Source organism: Chiloscyllium punctatum, chromosome 19 (genome assembly GCF_047496795.1).
Source record: "Chiloscyllium punctatum isolate Juve2018m chromosome 19, sChiPun1.3, whole genome shotgun sequence".
Taxonomy (NCBI): domain Eukaryota; kingdom Metazoa; phylum Chordata; class Chondrichthyes; order Orectolobiformes; family Hemiscylliidae; genus Chiloscyllium; species Chiloscyllium punctatum.
The window spans coordinates 74,356,077-74,380,105 of record NC_092757.1 but is presented as its reverse complement, the minus strand read 5'-3'; the positions used below and the strand labels follow the sequence as shown (position 1 = coordinate 74,380,105).

The 24,029-nt window shown below is 44.8% G+C and overlaps 1 protein-coding gene across 5 annotated transcripts in view; it reads left to right on the top strand.

Moving 5' to 3' along the window:
- The window catches only part of sez6b (seizure related 6 homolog b), a 904,580-nt gene that overhangs the window by 870,274 nt on the left and 10,277 nt on the right, over positions 1 to 24,029 (top strand). For 3 of the 5 annotated variants that reach the window (XM_072589686.1, XM_072589690.1, XM_072589688.1), the window contains exon 16: positions 849 to 4,655. The exons of 1 other annotated variant lie outside the window; for it this stretch is intronic. In XM_072589686.1, the coding sequence (XP_072445787.1) occupies positions 849 to 1,014 (166 nt within the window). In that variant the 3' untranslated portion in view covers positions 1,015 to 4,655. Of the gene's footprint in view, positions 1 to 848; positions 4,656 to 24,029 lie in introns of those variants that run through there. One more of the 5 variants, XM_072589687.1, reaches the window with a different exon arrangement.

Here is a 24,029-nt window from a genome sequence, read left to right as displayed (position 1 = left end):
GCTTTGTATGGCTCAGATTTGTGTTTTATCTACAGCATAGTTTACGAGCTAAATTTAATAAAGTGGCAAATTCAGGTAGCACTGAATGCTCCATAAGTGCTTATTGTTTCTGACTAACCTCGTCTCATCTACTGTTAAAACACTCATTTGTGCTTTTGGTCCCTGCAGATATGACTAATGCAATGGTCTCTTGGCCCACCTACCAGTCTGTGTAAATGTTTACTCATCCAAAACTCTGCTGCCTATGTCTTGAGCTGCACCGTGTCCTATTTATTAATCTCTTCTGTGCTCACTGTCCTACATTGTCTCTGTCTAACAATGTCTCACTCTTGAAATTCTCATTACTTTTTAAATCCTTCCATGTCCTTGCTCCTTTCTCTCTTTGTAATCCACTCGAATCCTAACCCAGTCCAGAGAAAGGGACAGTACAATGCTGTCACAATTTCCTCTAGATGCTTGCTTGGTTTTAATTGTTCCACCATTGGTGACCATGCTTTCAGCTGCCTCAGATCTGGAATACCCTGTCTAAATCCCTCCACGTTTCTTTCTCTCTCTCCTCCTTTACAACACTCCTTATAACCTACCTCTTCAAACAAACATGTGGCCACCTGTCCTAACCAATCCTTTTCTGGCTCAGTGTCAAATGGTGTTTGACATTCCTGTGAAGAGCCTGGCGTGCTTTACAACATTAAAGGTAATATATTAATGGAAGTTGTTGTTGTAGTGAGCCGGTCCATTGACGCTCAGCTTCTGTGAGATGTGAGTGTCTGCAGCCACTGCCTAGTGCACAGTGTTCTATCTCCATGAAGAGTTTTGACAAAGCTCTTTTACTTTACTTCTCTTCCCAGGTTCCAGGGAAAGTCCACATTAAGGCTGCCACTGGCTGGCCCTCATCCCTACAACCACATCACCGTGGAATCAGCATTCGACAATCCCATATATGAGACAGGAGTAAGTAATGAGCCCCTCCAGCTGAGGGATTTGGATCCTGAAAATGCGCCTGTCCTTACCTGAACAGCTTCCATCACATCACAGTTGTCCTCTTACAAGCTGCTTGCCATAGGCATGAAACCTGTTGAAGCCATCCGTCAGTCATCTCACAAAGTCCTTGCATTATATATTTAAAAACCATTACCATTCGTATTTATTTTCAATATAGCTTTTGTTCCAGATTCATTGTGACCTTTTGGTGTGTCAGTTATATTTTGGTTTTTGTTTCTGTTTGAAAACTGCAAAACTTCTGATAAAATTTCGCATGGTTATGTTTCTATTCTTGGTGATCTATGCTTTAGAATCTATTACATTTTATGTAAACATGACTTTGGTGCAGTCTCTCTGGGTATCAGGATACCCATTGTATTACTGTATGTGCAGTAAGGGAGGTCAGGTGATTCAAAATCAAATTGCTGTCAATGAAAATCGACAGTGAACTAGAAATCTGATATTTATTGAGTGACCTTAGCAGCATTCTGAGATAGTTCTCCCTGTAATTTCCAGCTTTCTTAATCTCCTGTTAATGTTGCTGCCTCACAGACACAGTTGATGTTTTTCTGGCCAGCGAACCTGTATTATGAGTAAATAGTGAATAGAATGCATTCAGAATTACTGGAATTTGTTTTGCCCTTTTCAAGAAGAATGCAGATGAAGTTTCCGACACGTTCAAATTTCTGGAGCATCAGCAATTTACCTGAGAGTTGATGAATAGTTTACAGGTTCTTAAAAATAACTTGCTCTTCAGACAGAGCTAACCTGACTAATTTCAGTTTTACAGCAGACCTTAATGAGGTCATCAAACACTGATATCCCAGTAGAAAGGTTTTGAAAACACCAGTCCTTGATTACCTATACAATGCTTTAGACTTACCTCATCATCTTCCTTGGTCTTTCTTACCTTGGTCCTTTACTGTATGTCCCCTTGACCTCAATTTAAAAGCCATTTGATGCTGAATCTCAATTTTCAAACGCATTAAAACATTTATACAATAACAACCTGTGAATCAGGGTTGAAACATGATGTAAATTATTTAGTGCAATGGGTGATTGACTTTAGAAGTGTTCATGCTTGGGCTCTATTTACTTCTGTTCACTAATAAAGCAAGCAGCACCTTCTCATGCTTGTGCCTACTCTTTGTTACACAGTCAAATGTATCAGTCTGAGGGGGAACTCTACTGAGCTTACCGATTAAACAGAGAGCGGATGGTTTTCATTCTTAATATGAAAAGCCCAACACTGAGATATTAAATTGAAACTTTCCCACTGAAAAGGCTAACACAACCATTTGCTGTTATTTCTTGATGTGGAATTTTTTGAGTTACCAGCCTTCTCATGCATCCATGTGATGGGTGGGCTTTTCTTCCTCTCACAGATTGTTGTCTAACACTGAAAAAAATAATAAGCTGGGAATGACAATATTTCTCCCATCCCCACTCCATGTCAGAAACCTTTAAAAGTCAAGCAAAAGGGCATGTAGATGGGTGCAACTTAATCAAAACTAAACCAACCCCAGTCTCCGAGTCCTGGCATTTTTACATAAAAGTCAGCTGCACAAACATCAGATGCTTTTGTTTCACTTCTGTTCTCCATTTCAACTTTAACAGAGCCCAGCAAGATCAAAACAGACAAATGAAGCCTCTCTGCCAGCTTGTTGCCTAAGTCCCACCTGATGTAGTTTTCAATTTAGCCACCAGTTTTATGACTCAGAACAGGGTGGAACCTGATAAATCTGAGGCAGACAGTGGCTTGGTGGTAATCTTGATAGAAAATCTAGACTCCAAGCTAATGCTCCAGAGGGCAAGGGTTCAAATCCCACCCAATCTAAGTTTAAACTCAATTAGTTAAGTCTAGAATTGAAAGATAATCTCATTGATGGTGACCGTGAAACTGTTAAACTGTTGTTGCAAAAACCCATCTGGTTCACTCATACTCTTGAATGAAAGGAAATCTAATACATTACCACCAATCTGGCCTTCATGTGACTCCAGACCCAGAGCAATGCCATTGACTCTTCATTACTCCTTGAATTGGCCTAGCAAGCCACTTAGTTCAAAGGCAGAATGGGATGGGCAGCAAGTGCAGACCTTGTCAGCAATTCCTCTGCCCATGAAAGAATTCTAAAAAAGTGAGGTCCTATGAAATTTGAGCACTAGGCAGCCTAATCAGCAGTCCCTCAAGGAACAGATGGAAGTCATTTGAAAATTGCTTTCCAGGAACTCATTGAATGCATCCCCTCGTCCCATAAAAATCATCTAAGATCATCCATAACATGCCTCCCCCTACCCTATCATTCCTCCTCTTTATGAACAGCTGCTTCCCGCCCTTATTTGAATGCTGTTGGTAATGTTCAACTTGAAGTTAGCGGATTTCCTGTGCACCTACAATTGGTCAGCTGCCCATTAGAATTGACCGCATGCCCCATCACTATCACTGAGCAGGGAAAAGAAGACACCCTGGCAACTCCCTATCTGATCTGCAACCCAATAGAAATGCAGCCTCCACATCTCTAATGTATTTTAAAAGCACTCTCTGCGTAGAGATGTTTTACTGCTTCAGACGTAATGGAAATTCTAGCATATTCAAATTGAACAGATCAAAATTACAATACCATAAAATGTTGTTAAACACTTGTTTGCCACCATTGTCCAGAATGATTTCATTCCATTGATCTTCACCTGTTTAAACCCTGACCAAAACAAAGAGAAAAGTATATCAACAGATCCAAGGTCAACATTATCTTATCACGTCCAGTGAAGAGAAGTGACACAAAAAATTGAGCAGGGAGCATTGGTCTACAGTCAGAGAGTACACATTCATTTTTTAGCCTATTCACAGATGCTGTTGCATTCTTAGTGCAGAGAAGAAAGTTAAATGCCAGGGGCAAATTTTTCCAAGATGCCCCTTCACTGAATTTAGTTGACAACCAGCGAAGTATTCCTGATTTTACAATAAGCCAGCGTATGACATCCATGTTAATTTCACGGAAAGTTATGACCACATTCTTTCTGTGGAGTCAGTAAACGAAGTGACGATTTATCTAGAAACCCATCATCAGCCCTGATTCAAAATATTAAAGTAATGACAAACATTCAGATTCCAGTCAAAAATGAAATTAAAATTATTTGAAATTTTAGATTTGTACAAATAGATCTAGTATGGTATTTTTATTCTGAAAATAGAATTGCACGTGATCAAACTGTATGGAACAGAATGGTATTTTTGCTGTATTTGGAATTTATTTTCTCGTTGTGAAAGTGATTATTATTGCAAGGTGGTAATTTATTTTCAAATCAGGTTAACTGACAAATTAAGCTTTAAGACAGAAACAATAATGATCAAAACATATGCAAAGCATTGCCATATAGTGAATTAGCTCTAGTTATGGATTTGGCATTATTTTGTTTGTGAACTGAATCTGTATATTTAGTTCTATAGCTTTATTTGCAATTACAGTTGGAATACTAAAAATTGACCCTCCCCCCCCCCCACAAAAAAACTTAACGCTAGTCAAATTGAATGCACAAAGATTTACTCCCAATTTACTTGTTATTTATTATAAGAAAAGTGCTCCAAACTGAATTATGCAATTGCTAAATCAATATGGTCTCTAGTAACTGTGAATGAAAACTAATTCATTATTAAAGTGTGTGGCATCTGTTAATTTTGTTTGCTGTTGTTTCTTATTCTTCAATCATTTTGCAACTTCCTTTACGGAATACCTGGGGCTGGATTGTTGAAATATTACTGACACCAAATCCTGTGGCAGAGAACAAGCAGTCCAGTAGGAGATACAGTTAACAGCTCCCTGTTCCCCATAATCAACTAATAGAGTGAGTTTTGAGCCAATTACATTATTGTGTTTGGCTTCTCATGAGCTTCCCTTTTACATTGACTGATGACCATTTAAAGATAGTGAACATCTCTATGACCTGAAATATAATCAGTTGTTCAGGTCTTCATCTCACTTGGCCCAAAGTTTTAGCTTATCAGCGGAGCAAGAGGTGTCAAAAGGATTGGCGTGAACCCCACTGCTACAGTGGGTTTGAATCCTATTTGGAAAAGAATTTGGCTTCAGAGGCCATTTGTTGCTCGAGCCAAGACAAATTGTATTGGCTTCAGACAAAAGAAAAGGCTCCGATCTTGACCAGCTCAGATATTTGTTAAAGCTAACATTTCAGCCTTTAGATTTGGCTGTCCCTTTACCAATCTAACCCTGGCACAGTCATAGCCCTTGATGTATGTCACTTCTGTTTAATTGTAATGCTGATCAGGCCTGACTGAAGATTGCAAAAAATGTCTCTATTTAGTCTGAAAAAGAAAACCAACTTGTCAGCGCCAGAAAATGTTAGCAGGCATGGAATCTTAACCCATTACGGTGCTTTCATTGTACAACAATCATGACGCTTTGCTGTCATAGCAAATGGACAGTTTTCCTGGGACTCTTGAGGAGTTCAACAACAGAAAGAGATCCAGCCTTTCTAAACTATGCAAAGAAATTTATCAATTGTTTAACTGATAAATCAAATGGCCTGTTCCCTGTATTGTGAGCAATTAGTTTTGGAGTGCTTCAGTAAGGAACCAGGCCAAACCAATAGCCTTTTTCTGTGTTGCTAACCTTCTGTGGTTCTAACCAACTTGAATACAGCATTATAAACAACATTATATAAACTGCATTTTACAGTATTATAAACTTGATAGTTTGAAGATCTAATGTGGTATTATTTATATCACCTTCTCTGCGCCAGAAGGGGGGAAAGACACTAATCGTTGGAAATGACTAGTACTAGACCAACTGGTTTTGTATACCATAAAGTGGTACTCCAGTTTGGACTAGAGGCAACCATTACTAAGTCATAGAGTAATAGAGTTGTACAGCACAGAAACAGATCCTCTGGTCTAATTCATTCATGCCGGCCAGATATTTTAAATTAATCTAGTCCCATTTGCCAGCATTTGGTCCATATCCCTCTGAACCCTTTCTAGTCATATTCCCATCCAGATCCCTTTTAAATGTTGTTATTATACCAGCCTCCACCACTTCCTCTGGCGGCTTATTCCATACATGCGCCATTCACTGTGTGAAAATTTGCCCCAAAGGTCCCTTTTAAATCTTTCCCCTCTCACCTGAACCCTACACCCTCTAGTTTTGGACTCACCTATCCTGGGAAAAAGACCATGGCTATTCACCCTATCTATGCCCCTCATGATTTTATACATTCGATAAGGTCACCCCGCAGTCTCCAACACTCCAGGGAAAATAGCCTCAGCCTAACCAACCTCTCTCTATAGTTGTTCTGGTTTTCCTTCCTGGAGAAACGTCAAAGAATTTTATCACTCGGCCTCTATCACTCTGTGTTCCACAGGGAAAGATGTGAGAGAGTCTTGGGCTGGAACATTCCAGGAGGATCAAGTCCTCAAGGACAGGACCATATCTACATTCTGATCTCCTGCTTGCTAGCTGCCTGTCTGTGGCTTGCCATTACAGCACATGACCAATTATTTAACTTGTTGGAAATGTTCATCATCTAATTAGAGGAACTGATGGCTGACTGGAACAAGATTTGAGTTATCGGGAGAGGCTGAATAGGCTGTGTCTGTTTTCCCTTGAGCATCAGAGGCTGAGGGATAACCTTATAGAGGTTTATAAAATCATGAGGGGCACGAATAGGATAAATAGACCAGGTATTTTCCCTGGGGTGGAGGAGTCCAGACTAGAGGGCATAGGTTGAGTGTGAGAGGGGAAAGATTTAAAGGGACCTAAGGGGGAACATTTTCACACAGAGGGTGGTGCGTGTATGGAATGAGCTGCCAAAGGACGTGGTGGAGGGTGGTACAATTACAGCATTTAAAAAGCATCTGGATGGGTATATGAACAGGAAGGGTTTAGAGAGATATGGGCCAAATGCTGGCAATTGGGACTAGATTAGGTTAGGATATCTGGTTGGCATGGACGAGTTGGACCAAAGGGTCCGTTTCCGTGCTGCACATCTCTATGACTATGACTCTAACTGGGGGCTGCTCAGGCAGAAATACAAGAATGAAGTTGCCTCCAAATGAAAGGATTCTCAGATGTCTTCTGCAAATTTGAGAATAAGGAGGATAATTCTATGGGAAGGTCACCTTTCCACAGGACTGGAATTGGCTCCTTCATTGGAGTATGGTGTGTGGCTGAGGAGTTTTCTGGCCTACCTCCAGGAGGCTGCCAGCTAAGGAGCTGCCAGGTTTCACAACCATGAAGAGACCATTCTGACAGTGGGGAGCTGTTCTCCTTTGGAGTGTGGCATCCTTTGGAGTCTTCATTGGCTTCCTGCCTCCGTGGCATCAGTTGCTGCCTTTGTTCCCATATCCCAGAAAACTTGTGTCAGATTCAGAGCAAATTCTGTGAACGTTCCCAGTGTTCAACTGTCTGAACGTCCTCTGCAATCCAGAGGGATTAAATAGTAAAACAAAGTTGGAAATGAATATACTGGTCATTCTGGACCCCTATTTGGAGGTATGCAAGTCCAGTCAGAAGGGGTCTTGGAACAGAGTAGTAGTGTCCATACCTCTGGGCCAGGAGATCCAGGTTCAAGTTCCACCAGAGTTATACCATAAAAGTCCAAACAGATTGATTGAAAATAACTGCAAGACCAGTTGAGCCACTTGAGCCTATTTGCCAGGTTTATTGTTTTTACATTCTAGGAGAGCTGAGAAAGTTGACTCTCACAATGCAGGGATACATACCCGCTCAATGCTGCAACATAAGAAGGCAGGCAATTGTAAATGATGCAATCAATCTCAGATTAATAAAATACCATCCACTGAACAATGGACTCAATTACTCAGTGAGAACAATGCTAGTAGTTCAGTTGCCATGTGCCTGAAAATGAGAGATAAATTCATTTGCATTTTTGGCTTGTGCACTCAAACAACCTTTCTTGTCACATGGAAGTAGCATGGTTCGGGAAGGGAGTGGAGTGGCTACTCCAGTTTCAGGAAAAAGCAATCAATGAGAATCTAGTTACTGTGGAACATTTGCATTACCCTCATTCTGGGAAATAAAGTGGAGATGAAAAGGTCGCATGGAGAACAATTTAAACGTTTACCCAAGACTTCTCTTTCAACACCCATGTGCTGTTTGATATGCTGCTCAGACACTGAATTCATAGTTGGACCAACATGGCACATAATTCCCATCTTAAGCAAGATCACCTTCCCTGGCGCTTTAATGGTGCCATCATTTCCTGGGTCCAACATCAACATGTAGTTTTGGATCAGACTTCATTGAGAAGAACATTAACTGGTGTAACCCTATCAAGATCATTGCAATATGAGCAAGTTTAAAAGTGAATATTCTCCAAAAATTGGTTCACAAGGTGACCTCTCAAAAGTCCCTCTAGCGTTGATCAATCTCAAATCAGCAACATGATGGCACTTGCCACATGTAGGTCATTAGGAATCCTGATGTAACTAACTGGGAATCCTGATGTAGCTAACTACATTGCTCCTTAGTAAGTCAATAATTAACACCAGCATTGAGGCATATGATCTAAACACACATACTCACACCAGAAATTAAATGCACTTTAGTCTATTTGTGTATTTGCTGGTAAAATGATAAGATCAAAAAGAGTGCCTTGATGTTTTTGATTGTCAAGTACTTTGTTTTCTTTGTTCCCGGATGCTGAAAGATGTGCATTAAGTAGATATGTTCCATTGCTTAGATTACATTGACCTATATCGCTTGAGTATAATGCATTTTCTAAAAATTGCTGCATTAACTCAAACAGTATCATTGTCGACACACCTATAAATAGTCAGCATTCCATTGAACAACATGATCTGCATACAAATGCTCACTTCCATTCCAATGACCTCCACCAGCAAGATGGAATGAAGCAGAAATGTCTCATGAATACCATCCATCTCCAAGTTCCCCCCCAAGTCGCCCAATATTCTGATGGACATATATTGCTGTTTCTTTATCGACAGTGGGTCAATATCATATAATTGTAACCATACCATTGTGGGCGCATCATTACTATGGAGAGAAAGGGTCATTCAATAAGAATGTTGATCTCCACTTTAACAGGTTGATAAGATATGGCCAATAAATATGACTGTGCCACAATTGTCCAAGTTCTGAGCACAATATTTTTCATTGTCATGCTAATACTTATTTAGTTGCATATGTGATACTGTTCAGTAGATTTCATTTCCAATCGTTTTCAAATTCCTCCATGGCCTGGCCCTTCCCTATCTCTAATTTCCTTTAGCCCTACAAGTTCTGAAATATCTTTACTCATCTAATTCCAACCCCTACAGCATCCCTGAATTGAATTACACCCGCACTGCTACCTTCACCCTAAGATCTAGAATTCCTGCTAAAACACTCCATTTAAAACATGAGGCTTTAATCAATATTTTGGTCATCTGCCCTAATATCTCCTTGTGTAGCTCAATGTCATATTTCATTTTCTAATGCCCCTGTGAAGGGCTTTGGGATGTTCTATTCCAGTAAAAATCCTAAAGCTTCTTTATAAATGCAAATTGTTGTTTGTGTTTTGTAAGTCAAGTTTGTGCCTACTTTTATTCTGGGTTTAATGATCAAGGCCCACAGTTTGCACTGACTGAATACACCAAGTGCCATCTTTATGTTTTTTAATTTTAGCCTTTTTTTTCTAATCAGTCTGTTCATGGGTAGTATTACAAGCATCTGGAACTGTTGGGATTTGAACCTGGGCCTCTTGGTGCAGGGATAGGGTCATTACCACTGTGCCACAAGAGGGCCCCTCATGCCATTTTGATTAGTTTGAATTCAGGATTTCTAATTGTACGTTGTGGATCCCATTCCCCATTTTTCCCATGCATATAACAGGCCTTTGGTTTGCCTATTTTCACCAACCAGAGCCTGGAGTAATTCCTGACTGTTAAATTCTGTGCTACTTACACCAGATTCTTGAATATTTATCAACATTTTGTGGATTCCCATTTTATGACTTTTTTTTATTTCAAAAATATACTTTATTCATAAAATGATTTGATGGTCTGTACATTTGATCATGCCATACATATGTCCACATTTACAAACACAGATTCGAATTTATCCTTGTCATATACAGGTCTGTGCATTTCTCAATCTTATGCATATATTTGGCTGAGGCATCAGCAGAGCCCAAAAAACGTCCGCATGGGCCCCCTGTTCTTCTTTAGGCAGGCCGATCTTACACGGTGGTCTTTCCCCACCGCGCCTTGGCGGCAACTGCCCCAAGCTTCAGCGCGTCCCTCAACACGTAGTCTTGGAATGTGCCAGTCTGCAACACTCGGTCGGGGTCAACTCCTTCAGCTGGAAGATCAACAGGTTTCGGACCACCCAGAGAGCGTCCTTCACTGAGTTGATGATCCTCCAGGCGCAGTGAATGTTTGTCTCAGTGTGAGTCCCAGGGAACAGGCCGTAGAGCACGGAGTCCCGCGTCACGGCGCTGCTCGGGACGAACCTCGACAAGCACCACTGCATTCCTCTCCAGACTTCCTCTGCATAGGCACATTCCAGAAGGAGGTGTGTGACAGACTCGTCCCCCCCGCAGCCACTTCGAGGGCAGCGTGCGGTGCGGCAGAGAGTCCGGGCGTGCATGAAGGATCTCACAGGCAGAGCCCTTCTCACCACCAGCCAAGCCATGTCTTGGTGCTTGTTGGAAAGTTCTGGCGATGAGGCATTCTGCCAAATGGCTTTGACAGTCTGCTCAGGGAACCGCTCGACAGGATCCGCCCTCTCCTTTTCCCGAAGGGTCTCAAGGATGCTACGTGCTGACCACTTCCTGATGGACTTGTGGTCAAAGGTGTTTTTCCTCATAAATTTCTCCACGAAGGACAGGTGATACGGAACGGTCCAACTACTCGGAGCGTTCCGCGGCAGCGAGGCCAGGCCCATCCTTCGCAACACCGGGGACAGGTAGAACCTCAGTACGTAGTGACACTTGGTGTTTGCGTACCGGGGATCCACGCACAGCTTGATGCAGCCACACACAAAGGTGGCCATCAGGGTGAGGGTGGCATTGGGCGTGTTTTTTCCCCCATTGCACCGGTCTTTGTACATAGAGTCTCTTCGGACCCGGTCCATCTTTGATCTCCAAATGAATTGGAAGATGGCCCGGGTGACTGTGGCGGCACAGGTCCTGGGGATAGGCCAGACCTGTGCCATATATAGCAATACTGAGAGTACCTCACACCTGATGACCAGGTTTTTTCCCGCGATGGAGAGCGACCGTTGCCCCCATCTGCCTAGTTTCTGTCTCATCTTCCTGATCCGCTCCTCCCAGGTCTTGGCGCATGCCCCAGCCCCTCCAAACCAAATACCCAGCACCTTCAGGTGGTCAGTCCTGACGATGAAGGGGATAGAGGATTGGTCGGCCCAGTTCCCGAAGAGCATGACCTCGCTCTTGCCTCGGTTTACCTTGGCCCCCAAGGCCCGTTCGAACTGGTCACAGATGCACATGAGTCTGTGCACGGACAGTGGATCCGAGCAGAAAACAGCGACGTCATCCATGTACAGGGAGGCCTTAACCTGCAGGCCCCCGCTGCCAGGAATAGTCACCCCTCTCAGGCTCGCATCCTTCCTGATGGATTCGGCAAATGGCTCTATGCAACACACAAACAAGGCGGGTGAGAGGGGGCATCCCTGCCTGACTCCAGATCTTACAGGGAAGCTATCTGATTCCCACCCATTGATTGAGACTGCACTGACAATGTTGGTGTAGAGCAGTCTGATCCAATTTCCGATTCCCTCCCCAAAGCCCATTTTGGAGAGGACATCCCTCATATATGTATGCGATATCCAGGCTGATGAGGCAGGTGTCCACCCCCCTGTCCTGCACGTAGGCGATCGTATCCCTGAGGAGTGCGGGACTCTCAGAGATCTTCCTGCCCGGTACAGCACAGGTTTGGTCCGGGTGGATCACCGATCCCAGAGCAGACCTGACCCGGTTGGCGATGACCTTTGACAAGATTTTGTAGTCTGCATTTAACAGTGAGATCGGTCTCCAATTTCTAATTTCCTCCCTCTCCCCCTTCCGCCTGTAGACGAGGGTGATGATGCCTTTCCTCATGGATTCACTCATGGTACCTGCCCGAAGCATACTGACATACACCTCCAGCAGGTCCTGGCCGATCAAGTCCCAAAGAGCGGAATAAACCTCGACCGGTAAGCCGTCGCTTCTGGGAGTTTTATTCTTTTCGAAGGACTCGAGGGCCTTGGTCAGTTCATCCAGAGATAGCGGCTGGTCCAGCCTCTCTCGTGTTCCGTCATCTAGGACCTCCGTGATAGAGGACAGGAACGACTGGGAGGCCGCGCTGTCGGTTGGCTTCGAGTCATACAGGCTGGCGTAGAAGGATTTGCTGATCCTCATGACGTCAGCCTGAGATGACGTTACCGAGCCATCTTCTTTCTTCAGGCTGCTGAGCACGGAGCTCTCTTTGTGCACCTTCTGGAAGAAGAAACGTGAGCACGTCTCGTCCTGCTCCACCGAGCGAACCCTGGACCAGAAGATTATCGTGGAGGCCTCCGAGGCAAAGAGCGAGGCTTGCTGACCCTTCACCTCCTTGAGGTCCTCCGTGACATCGACCCCCATCGTCTGCAGCAGGAGCAGGTTCTGCATACTTTCCTGGAGCTGGGACAGTTTTCCCCGCCTCTCTCTCGCCTCCTGGACACCTTTGAGGATAAAGAACCTCTTGATGTTCCCTTTTACCGTTTCCCACCAGTCCGCTGGAGACTCAAAGAGGGGCTTCACGGTTCTCCAACCTGCGTAATCCCTCTTGAGCTCTTCGATGTTTCCCGGGGTCAACAGCTTAGTGTTCAGTTTCCACGTTCCCTTGCCTGCCCACTATTCGTCTTGTAGGTGACAGTCGGCCAGCAGGAGGCAGTGGTCAGAGAAGAACACCGGCTTGATTTTTTTTATTTCAAAAATATACTTTATTCATAAATTGATTTGATGGTCTGTACATTTGATCATGCCATACATATGTCCACATTTACAAACAGATTCGAATTTATCCTTGTCATTTACAATCCTGTGCATTTTTCAATCTTGTACATATACATATATTTGGCTGAGGCATCAGCAGAGCCCAAAAAAACATCCGCATGGGCCCCCTGTTCTTCTTTAGGCAGGCCGATCTTACACGGTGGTCTTTCCCCACCGCGCCTTGGCGGCAGCTGCCCCAAGCTTCAGCGCGTCCCTCAACACATAGTCTTGGACCTTGGAATGTGCCAGTCTGCAACACTCGGTCGGGGTCAACTCCTTCAGCTGGAAGATCAACAGGTTTCGGACCGCCCAGAGAGCGTCCTTCACCGAGATGATGATCCTCCAGGCGCAGTTAATGTTTGTCTCGGTGTGAGTCCCGGGGAACAGGCCGTAGAGCACGGAGTCCCGCGTCACGGCGCTGCTCGGGACGAACCTCGACAAGCACCACTGCATTCCTCTCCAGACTTCCTCTGCATAGGCACATTCCAGAAGGAGGTGTGTAACAGTCTCGTCCCCCCCGCAGCCACTTCGAGGGCAGCGTGCGGTGCGGCAGAGAGTCCGGGCGTGCATAAAGGATCTCACAGGCAGTGCCCTTCTCACCACCAGCCAAGCCACGTCTTGGTGCTTGTTGGAAAGTTCTGGCGATGAGGCATTCTGCCAAATGGCTTTGACAGTCTGCTCAGGGAACCATAAGAACAGAAACTTTTTTTTTTAATTTCAAAAATATACTTTATTCATAAAATGATTTGATGGTCTGTACATTTGATCATGCCATACATATGTCCATATTTACAAACACAGATTCGAATTTATCCTTGGCCTTTACAATCCTGTGCATTTTTCAATCTTGTACATATACATCTATTTGGCTGAGGCATCAGCAGAGCCCAAAAAAACGTCCGCATGGGCCCCCTGTTCTTCTTTAGGCAGGCCGATCTTACACGGTGGTCTTTCCCCACCGCGCCTTGGCGGCAGCTGCCCCAAGCTTCAGCGCGTCCCTCAGCACGTAGTCTTGGACCTTGGAATGTGCCAGTCTGCAACACTCGGTCGGGGTCAACTCCTTCAGCTGGAAGATCAACAGGTTTCGGACCGCCCAGAGAGCGTCCTTCACCGAGTTGATGATCCTCCAGGCGCAGTTAATGTTCGTCTCGGTGTGAGTCCCGGGGAACAGGCCGTAGAGCACGGAGTCCCGCGTCACGGCGCTGCTCGGGACGAACCTCGACAAGCACCACTGCATTCCTCTCCAGACTTCCTCTGCATAGGCACATTCCAGAAGGAGGTGTGTGACAGTCTCGTCCCCCCCGCAGCCACTTCGAGGGCAGCGTGCGGTGCGGCAGAGAGTCCGGGTGTGCATAAAGGATCTCACAGGCAGAGCCCTTCTCACCACCAGCCAAGCCACGTCTTGGTGCTTGTTGGAAAGTTCTGGCGATGAGGCATTCTGCCAAATGGCTTTGACAGTCTGCTCAGGGAACCGCTCGACAGGATCCGCCCTCTCCTTTTCCCGAAGGTCCTCAAGGACGCTACGTGCTGACCACTTCCTGATGGACTTGTGGTCAAAGGTGTTTTTCCTCATAAATTTCTCCACGAAGGACAGGTGATACGGAACGGTCCAACTACTCGGAGCGTTCCGCGGCAGCGAGGCCAGGCCCATCCTTCGCAACACCGGGGACAGGTAGAACCTCAGTACATAGTGACACTTGGTGTTTGCGTACCGGGGATCCACGCACAGCTTGATGCAGCCACACACAAAGGTGGCCATCAGGGTGAGGGTGGCATTGGGCGTGTTTTTTCCCCCATTGCACCGGTCTTTGTACATAGAGTCTCTTCGGACCCGGTCCATCTTTGATCTCCAAATGAATTGGAAGATGGCCCGGGTGACTGCGGCGGCACAGGTCCTGGGGATAGGCCGGACCTGTGCCACATATAGCAATACTGAGAGTACCTCACACCTGATGACCAGGTTTTTTCCCGCGATGGAGAGCGACCGTTGCCCCCATCTGCCTAGTTTCTGTCTCATCTTCCTGATCCGCTCCTCCCAGGTCTTGGCGCACGCCCCAGCCCCCCCGAACCAAATACCCAGCACCTTCAGGTGGTCAGTCCTGACGGTGAAGGGGATAGAGGATTGGTCGGCCCAGTTCCCGAAGAGCATGGCCTCGCTCTTGCCTCGGTTTACCTTGGCCCCCGAGGCCCGTTCGAACTGGTCGCAGATGCACACGAGTCTGTGCACGGACAGCAGATCCGAGCAGAAAACAGCGACGTCATCCATGTACAGGGAGGCCTTAACCTGCAGGCCCCCGCTGCCAGGAATAGTCACCCCTCTCAGGCTCGCATCCTTCCTGATGGATTCGGCAAATGGCTCTATGCAACACACAAACAAGGCGGGTGAGAGGGGGCATCCCTGCCTGACTCCAGATCTTACAGGGAAGCTATCTGATTCCCACCCATTGATTGAGACTGCACTGACAATGTTGGTGTAGAGCAGTCTGATCCAATTTCCGATTCCCTCCCCAAAGCCCATTTTGGAGAGGACATCCCTCATATATGTATGCGATATCCTGTCAAAGGCTTTCTCCTGGTCCAGGCTGATGAGGCAGGTGTCCACCCCCCTGTCCTGCACGTAGGCGATCGTATCCCTGAGGAGTGCGAGACTCTCAGAGATCTTCCTGCCCGGTACAGCACAGGTTTGGTCCGGGTGGATCACCGATCCCAGAGCAGACCTGACCCGGTTGGCGATGACCTTTGACAAGATTTTGTAGTCTGCATTTAACAGTGAGATCGGTCTCCAATTTCTAATTTCCTCCCTCTCCCCCTTCCGCCTGTAGACGAGGGTGATGATGCCTTTCCTCATGGATTCACTCATGGTATCTGCCCGAAGCATACTGACATACACCTCCAGCAGGTCCTGGCCGATCAAGTCCCAAAGAGCGGAATAAACCTCGACCGGTAAGCCGTCGCTTCTGGGAGTTTTATTCTTTTCGAAGGACTCGAGGGCCTTGGTCAGTTCATCCAGAGATAGCGGCTGGTCCAGCCTCTCTCGTGTTCCGTCATCTAGGACCTCCGTGATAGAGGACAGGAACGACTGGGAGGCCGCGCTGTCGGTTGGCTTCGAGTCATACAGGCTGGCGTAGAAGGATTTGCTGATCCTCATGACGTCAGCCTGAGATGACGTTACCGAGCCATCTTCTTTCTTCAGGCTGCTGAGCACGGAGCTCTCTTTGTGCACCTTCTGGAAGAAGAAACGTGAGCACGTCTCGTCCTGCTCCACCGAGCGAACCCTGGACCAGAAGATTATCGTGGAGGCCTCCGAGGCAAAGAGCGAGGCTTGCTGACCCTTCACCTCCTTGAGGTCCTCCGTGACATCGACCCCCATCGTCTGCAGCAGGAGCAGGTTCTGCATACTTTCCTGGAGCTGGGACAGTTTTCCCCGCCTCTCTCTCGCCTCCTGGACACCTTTGAGGATAAAGAACCTCTTGATGTTCCCTTTTACCGTTTCCCACCAGTCCGCTGGAGACTCAAAGAGGGGCTTCACGGTTCTCCAACCTGCGTAATCCCTCTTGAGCTCTTCGATGTTTCCCGGGGTCAACAGCTTAGTGTTCAGTTTCCACGTTCCCTTGCCTGCCCACTATTCGTCATGTAGGTGACAGTCGGCCAGCAGGAGGCAGTGGTCAGAGAAGAACACCGGCTTGATGTCGATGGATCTGACAGAAAGCCTGACTGGAAAGGAATATCATTTAAAACAGAGCCACTACTCATGGTGGACATGGGCTAGTCACAGCCTGGTACAGATGGTTCATCCCTGGGTCTGCTTTATTTCAATTTCTTTTATATCCAGAAGTGTTCTTACACACAACTGAATGGCTTTCCCATCACCAAATCACCATGAGTTTTCTTTTGTCCTTGACTATTAATCACCACCAGTAAATCACCCATGTAGCCAATTAGAAATTTACATGCAAATCCCATTATAGGCAATGCAAACCATCCAAGTGATGGAGGGGGAAGGAATTAAATTCCGGGTCTGCTTTTTTGATGTATTTCTAATCATATTGTTCAGAGATTTTATTATACACCTCCAAATTTGAGGTGGGATTTGAGCCCAGGCCTCCATAACCCAGAGGTGGGGATACTACCACTGTGCCACAGTGGCTCTCCTGGGACTGTTTTTAGACATTTTGAAGCAGCCTCTTCAGAGCTGTTATTACACACCTCTGGAACAGGTAGAACTTGAACTTGGGTCACCTAGTCCAGATGTACGGATGACTATGCCACAAAAGCCATCTGACTTGCTTTATACTTTTTAAACACTAACCACCATCAATAAAGCATCCATATAGCCAAATAAATATTTACATGCAAAGCCCACTTTGGGCAATGTAAACCACCAAAAGTGAGGAGAAGGTAGGGAGGGAAAGAAGGGACAAAATCAAAATGCAGTTGGAAGGAGAAATAAAGAACTGTATCCTCTTCAGTGTCCACCTCTCTTTAAAGGCATTGAGTGCATTCCTGGACACTGCACACTTCTTCTCCAGGGACACCCGGGCACAAACATCACTGCTGAAAAGGGGCAGACAGTCAGCAGATATGATCCCTTTCACAGCCCACTGTCAGGACCTCTCTTTTTTTATCTTTTCTTCCCAGAATTGCTCCATGCACAACTGAGTGACTTTCCCACCATCAATATCACCATGACATTCTTTGCATTTCTTTTCCTTTTGACTACCATCACCCATGCAGCTGGTTTGAGGTGCACAAGCAAAGCGCATTATGGGTGATGCTAATGATCAAAAGTGAAGGGGGTGGCAGGGAGAATGGGAAGGGACTAAATCAAAATGGAGTTGGAAAAACACCCCACCTCACACTAAAGGCATCAATGGACACCACATGCTCCTCACCAACAGCACCTGGGCATAAACGTATCCCAGGAAAAAGGGCAGGCATGACCCCAAGGTCTGCTTTGTTTTTAACCTATTTTCTGAGCAACCTGCTCAGGGATGTTATTGTGTACCTCTGGAGAAGGTGGGACTTGAACCAAGGATACCCAACTCAAAGTTAGGAAGCTATCACTGCGACATAAGAACACATGAATGGGTTTTTTTTTTAACCTATTTTCAATAAATCAAATTGATGTAATAATCTAATAAAAAGGGCTTAGGCAATGAGTTCCAGCTGGGCATGCCATTGTCTGTTACTGAGGGAACCCAGTGAGTCCCATGAGGAGATTCATTAGTGACTCCGCATGGGTCTCACAGGAGTTGTCACAGACTGTGTCCATTATTTCCTGAAAACCCAAACTAGTGAGTCTTCCCTCCTTTACTTTCTGACCTACTTAGAATTCCCAAACTGATTCTACTGAGACTGTCTCGCATATCTTGCTTTACATAGATCATTGGCCTAGAATCCTTCAACTTTATCATGCGACGCAAGTCAATTCAGCTCACACCTGTTCACTGAAAGAAGTAATCTCTTAATTCCATTCACCTGCTTTTTGCTATACCATCAGGTTTTCTTTTCTTTTACCCCATTGATGTTTTAAAATTATAATGGTCCTTAAATAACTCCACAGAGGCCAGTATCCCATCATCAAGTCACCCTTTATTTACACATGGAGAGCCCTTGACACTGATCCAACTCCCTCAGAGCCAGCTCTCAGAGTGAACAGAATGTCTGATACATCAGCTTTGACAAAGGGTCAGTTAGACTTGAAATTTCAGCTCTTTTCTCTCCTTACAGATGCTGCCAGACCTGCTGAGATTTTCCAGCATTTTCTCTTTTGGTCTGATACATCTATTAGATTAGATTAAATTAGATTACAGTGTGGAAACAGGCCCTTCGGCCCAACAAGTCCACACCGACCCGCCAAAGCGCAACCCACCCATACCCTTACATTTACCCCTTACCTAACACTACGGGAAATTTAGCATGGCCAATTCACCTGCCCTGCACATCTTTGGACTGTGGGAGGAAACCGGAACACCCGGAGGAAACCCACGCAGACACGGGGAGAACGTGCAAACTCCACACAGTCAGTCGCCCGAGATGGGAATTGAACCCGCGTCTCTGGCGCTGTGAGGCAGCAGTGCGCAAGAACTTTATTCAACATTTACACACGTGAAAAAACACCCATGTGACCATTGAACCATTACCAAGTAAAGCCTGATAAGGGCAATGCTTACAACACTCCTGATCTTATCTGTCAGCTGAGGCTAACAGCTCCATCAGGGGGAACTCATATTCTATGAGATCCACATGGCTGACCTCGTTACAATCACTACAGATCCCACCTCAATTGTTTCTGAAAGGATATTGCTTGAAATAACAGCCCATTGTGTTAAAGCAAAAACATTAAATCTCTCCTTTTTTGTAGTTATTTTCAACTTATGACCCCAACTAACAGATTCAGTGACTAGTAGAAATATCATGCCTCCAAACACAGCAATAAAAGTCTTTCTCCACAAAGCCTTCCTGTAAAGCTAGTCAATAAAGTCTTAGAATTGAAGATTTATACAGTAAGACAATTTCAAATTCAATGGTTTGATAAAATATTGGGGAAAAAGTTCTGCAAATTGTTTGAACGTTTATATTGAACCATTATGGAGATAATCATCAGGAACTACTAATGGAATCTCACTGAAGAACTCTGCTATCTATAAAGGAAAGGAAAAGATCAAATTCAAAGACAACATGCTGTGGACAAGGTGTAGAAATTGCATTTCTACTTCCATTTCTCTCAGAGAAATCTCAAACTACATTCTCTGTTTTACCACTTATGAAGAAAGGTTCCCTGTGGAGTTAGGTTAATTGGAAAACTGATTTACTTCAAACCTTGAATTTCTGCTCCTGGATTATACCTACTTTAAAAACTCACAACAGCACATGGAGAAGATGGGGAAAAAAATGGATTCTTAAATTTGTGTGCCCTGCAATCAGGTGACCAAATTTGGCATTTGAAAGCAATTTTTCTCCTCACCTGTTTGCCTTAAAAACCACAATCAAAATTTAACTCCAGACAACCATTTAGGAAAGAACTGTAACATTCCGAAGACTTATGTTCACTGAATATTTATGTCCATTTGGTCTGGCAAATCTCCCTAACATAGTTCTTTCTGGTCAACATTTTGGAAAAATTTCTCTCCAGGATATTCAGTCCACCCCTCAGCTTTAAGTTGCTCAATGTCTGAATGTTTTCGATTGCTGAAGCAAAAAAAGTAAAAGATGTGCAGCCATATTTAGAAATCAAAATGACAAAACTAAACAAAGCTCTAAGATGTACGTTACATTATTGACAATCCAGCCACATTTAGAAATCAATGTCAATGCTTAGTTAAGGGTAAAACAATATAACTGGAGGTCCTAATGTTAACAACCAAGCAATAGCGCTTGTTAGCTCCCTGTATGAAAATGTCCAATATAAGACATATCCTGATTCGTATGCCTCTGTCCTAATAACTTGCAGTTCTGAGGACCACATTTATAAATGGCATCAAACACTGTGAATTCCAAACATTTTGTTGCCTGTGGCAGTGTACATGCTGATTTTAAGTTAACTATTAATCATGGTGTGTGAAATATTATCTACACCTTTGATCTGCAGTCCTTTTGCTCCACTATGGATGATTGCTTCGTCAATCATTATGCCCACGATTGTGGCTTACCACCTCTTTCCATTGCATTTGTAACTTGCACTTTCAAAAATATCTTTCTCAAATAAAAGCAAACAGCTGCAGATTTTAGAAAACTGAAATGAAAGCAGAAAAGACTGGTGATGTTCTGCATGTTGGGCAGTACTTTGGATGAGAAAAGCTAAAAGCAAATCAAGTTGAAATACTAACTATTTTTCTCTCAGGTGTTGCCAGGCCTGATGTGAGCATTCAGGATTTACTGTTTTATTTCAAAACTTTTTTTGGTTGATTACATTATTGGATCTTTTGCTGTTCCTCTTTCTCACCTCAGCAAATATTATTTATGCCCACTTAGCATTAGTTACTTTGAAATATCTTTTTGTACATGAGGAACACTGCAGAAATGTGATGTCTTGTACAAGTGAGCACTGTGATCACTGAGATTTACAAATAGAGAATTTGACTCTTCACCCAGAGAGTGGATACAGGTACAGGGGAATCTCGAACATTTGAACGAGATGGGCGGGCACTATTTCGTTCAGATAATCGATTATTCGGTTAATGCCCTTCCTCTGGGGCTCGGAGTTTTTAAATTCTGCTGCCCATTCAGGAGACTAGAAACAGCACACAGCACGTGAGCCCCAGCCTCCCCCCAGCACAAAGCGTGCAAGCCCCCGCCCCCAACACTGCACCCTGCCCATCCCAGAACATTGTCCAACCCCGCCCACTGCCTGCCCCTACCATCCAACCCTGTCCCCCCCAACTCCAAGCACAAAGCGCGCGAGCCCCCACCCCCAACACCACACCCCACCTGGCCCAGAACCCTGTGCAACCCCACTCCCTTCCTGCCCCTGCCCCCAACCCCGTCCAATCCCGCCCCCGCCCCCAACACTGCACTCCCACCTACCCCCACCCCAGAACCCCATCCAATACTGCCCCCAACCCTGTCCCCTGCACCCCAACCCTGTCCAACACCACCCAACACTGCTCCCTGCCTACCCTCCCCTGTGGGTCCCTATCACCCCCACCCCCTCTCCAGGGCAGCCAGACTGTACACCAACAACATGACTGCTGCTGCTGTTGCAGCTGCCTTTGTGGGGTAAGTCTCCAAACATCGCGCGTGTACACACACACACACACACACACACACACACACACACACACACACACACACACACACACACACACAGCCACACAAAACTTTTAACCGCAACTTTTTGACAGGTTCCATTTCTGCCCTGTACATGACAATGTTCAAGACATTATCTGGGGAAGAGGGGGGAGGGGGTTAGGGTACACCCCTCCGTAGAACTTCAGGGAAAGTGTGGGGAGAGAGAGCAGGAGGTCAGTCATTTGGAGACGGTGCCTGTTTAATCATCATAAACAAAAGACGCGATCACTGCTGGAAACACGTTTTGATGTAATGTTTCTATCGGGACCTCGAGATCTCCTTCGGATAATCTGATTTTCAGATAATTGGTATTCAGATAATTGAGGTTCCTCTGTATATGGAATGCTTTGCCCCAGAAGGCAGTGGAGACCAAGATTCTAGATACTTTCAAGAAAGAGATGGATATAGCTCTTAAAAGTAGTGGAATCAAGGGTTATGGGGATAAAGCACGAACAGGATACTGTTTGTGGATGATTAGCCATGATCATAATGAATGGTAGTGCTAGCTCGAAGGGCCGAATGGCCTACTCTTGCTCATATTGTCTATTGTCTATTAACACAGTTCTTTGCACAATCAATTTTGTGACCTGGACATTTTTGCATCCATTCTTTTCAATGGATAAAAAATCGCACAAGTTACAATTTGGATGAATAGACCTCATTCAAATTCCAAATGTGCATTCTTGTCACACAATACACTGAAAGCACTAAATTATGATATGCACTTTGATTCTGTGACACATTCAGATACACTCCTTCTGGTGATAGATCATCCAGCTATTGTATCATTTTTAGATCCAGCAACTGACATGAACAATCTTGTGGCTGTCCTTGAGTACAGGGAAGAATGTAGATGTTTTTGACACATATTGTCTACTTCAGATTGAAATTTAAAAATGGTCACAACTCAGAATAAGATCAAATAAAAGCAAAGTACAGTCACAGATGGGCATCTGAAGGAAAAACAGAGAGTGTTGGAGAAACTCAGCAGGTCTGGTAGGACCTGTGGGGATAGATACAGAATTAACATTTCAACTCTGATATAATTCTTCTTCGGAACATGCAGTTAGAATCATTGAATCGTAGAATCTCTACGGTATGGAAGCAGTCATTTGGCCCATCGAATCCACACTGACCCTCTGAAAAGTATCCCACCCAGACACACCCTATCCCTGCATTTCCTATGGTTAATCCACCTTGCTGCAGATTAAATCTACCTCAGCTACCGATTTACAAAGAAGGGTCATATCAGACTCAAAACCTTGACTTTGTTTCTCTCTCCACAAAAACTGCCAGACTGCTGAGTTTTTCCAGTACTTTCTGTTTTCATTACAGAAGGAGACCATTTGGCTGTTTGTAACTATGCTGGCTTTGTGTAGGAACAATGCAGTTCGTCCTGCTGCCCTGCCATTTTCCTGTCAGTGTGCAAATATTTTCTCTTCAGATTCCCTCTTGATTGAATCTGTCTCTACCACTCTCAAAAGTAAATAACAAATCTGAAGTGCACATTACATAAAAATGTTTTGTCTCCTATAGCCTTTGGGTTTTTTTGCCAGTCACCTTAAATCGGTGTTGTCTCTTTCTCAACCCTTCCACCAATGAGGACAACTTCTCCCTAGCTGCTTCACTTAGATTTCTCATGATTATAAACATTTTTACTAAATTTCCTTTCGACCTTCAGTCCTTCAGAAGAACAGTCCCAGCTTCGCCAATTTATCCATAAAACTGAAATCCCTCAGTCTTGGATGTTTCCCATAAACCTTCTCTGCAACCATCCCAGTGTCTTTGCAACCAATTTCTTTGAATTCTTTGAAGTGGTAACATTCACAGTGGGTAAAACAGTGCTGTACTTGGATCTCCGGTTGGCATTTGACAAGGTGCCATGTGAACTGTTGTTTGCAACCCTGGAGTTCCTGATACAGGGGTTACATATTAGCATGGATAGAGAATTGTCTGGCTGGCAGAAAGCAGAGTTTGCACAAATGGATCTTTTCCTGATTGACAGAATGTAACAACTGGGATCCTGGAGGTGTCTGTGTTGGGAGTTCAACTTTTACAATGTATGGCTTAGATACTTCGATAATGGGAACAAGGTTATGGTAACCACAATGGCGGTGATTGCCAATATCATCCCCTTCCTCAGTCCCACTGTCCTCCCATGCACTCTAATCTCCCCTATCTTATATGTTGTATTGCCCCTTTCACCATCCTTGTCCACTCTGTATCCCAGTCTGCTTCCCAGTCCC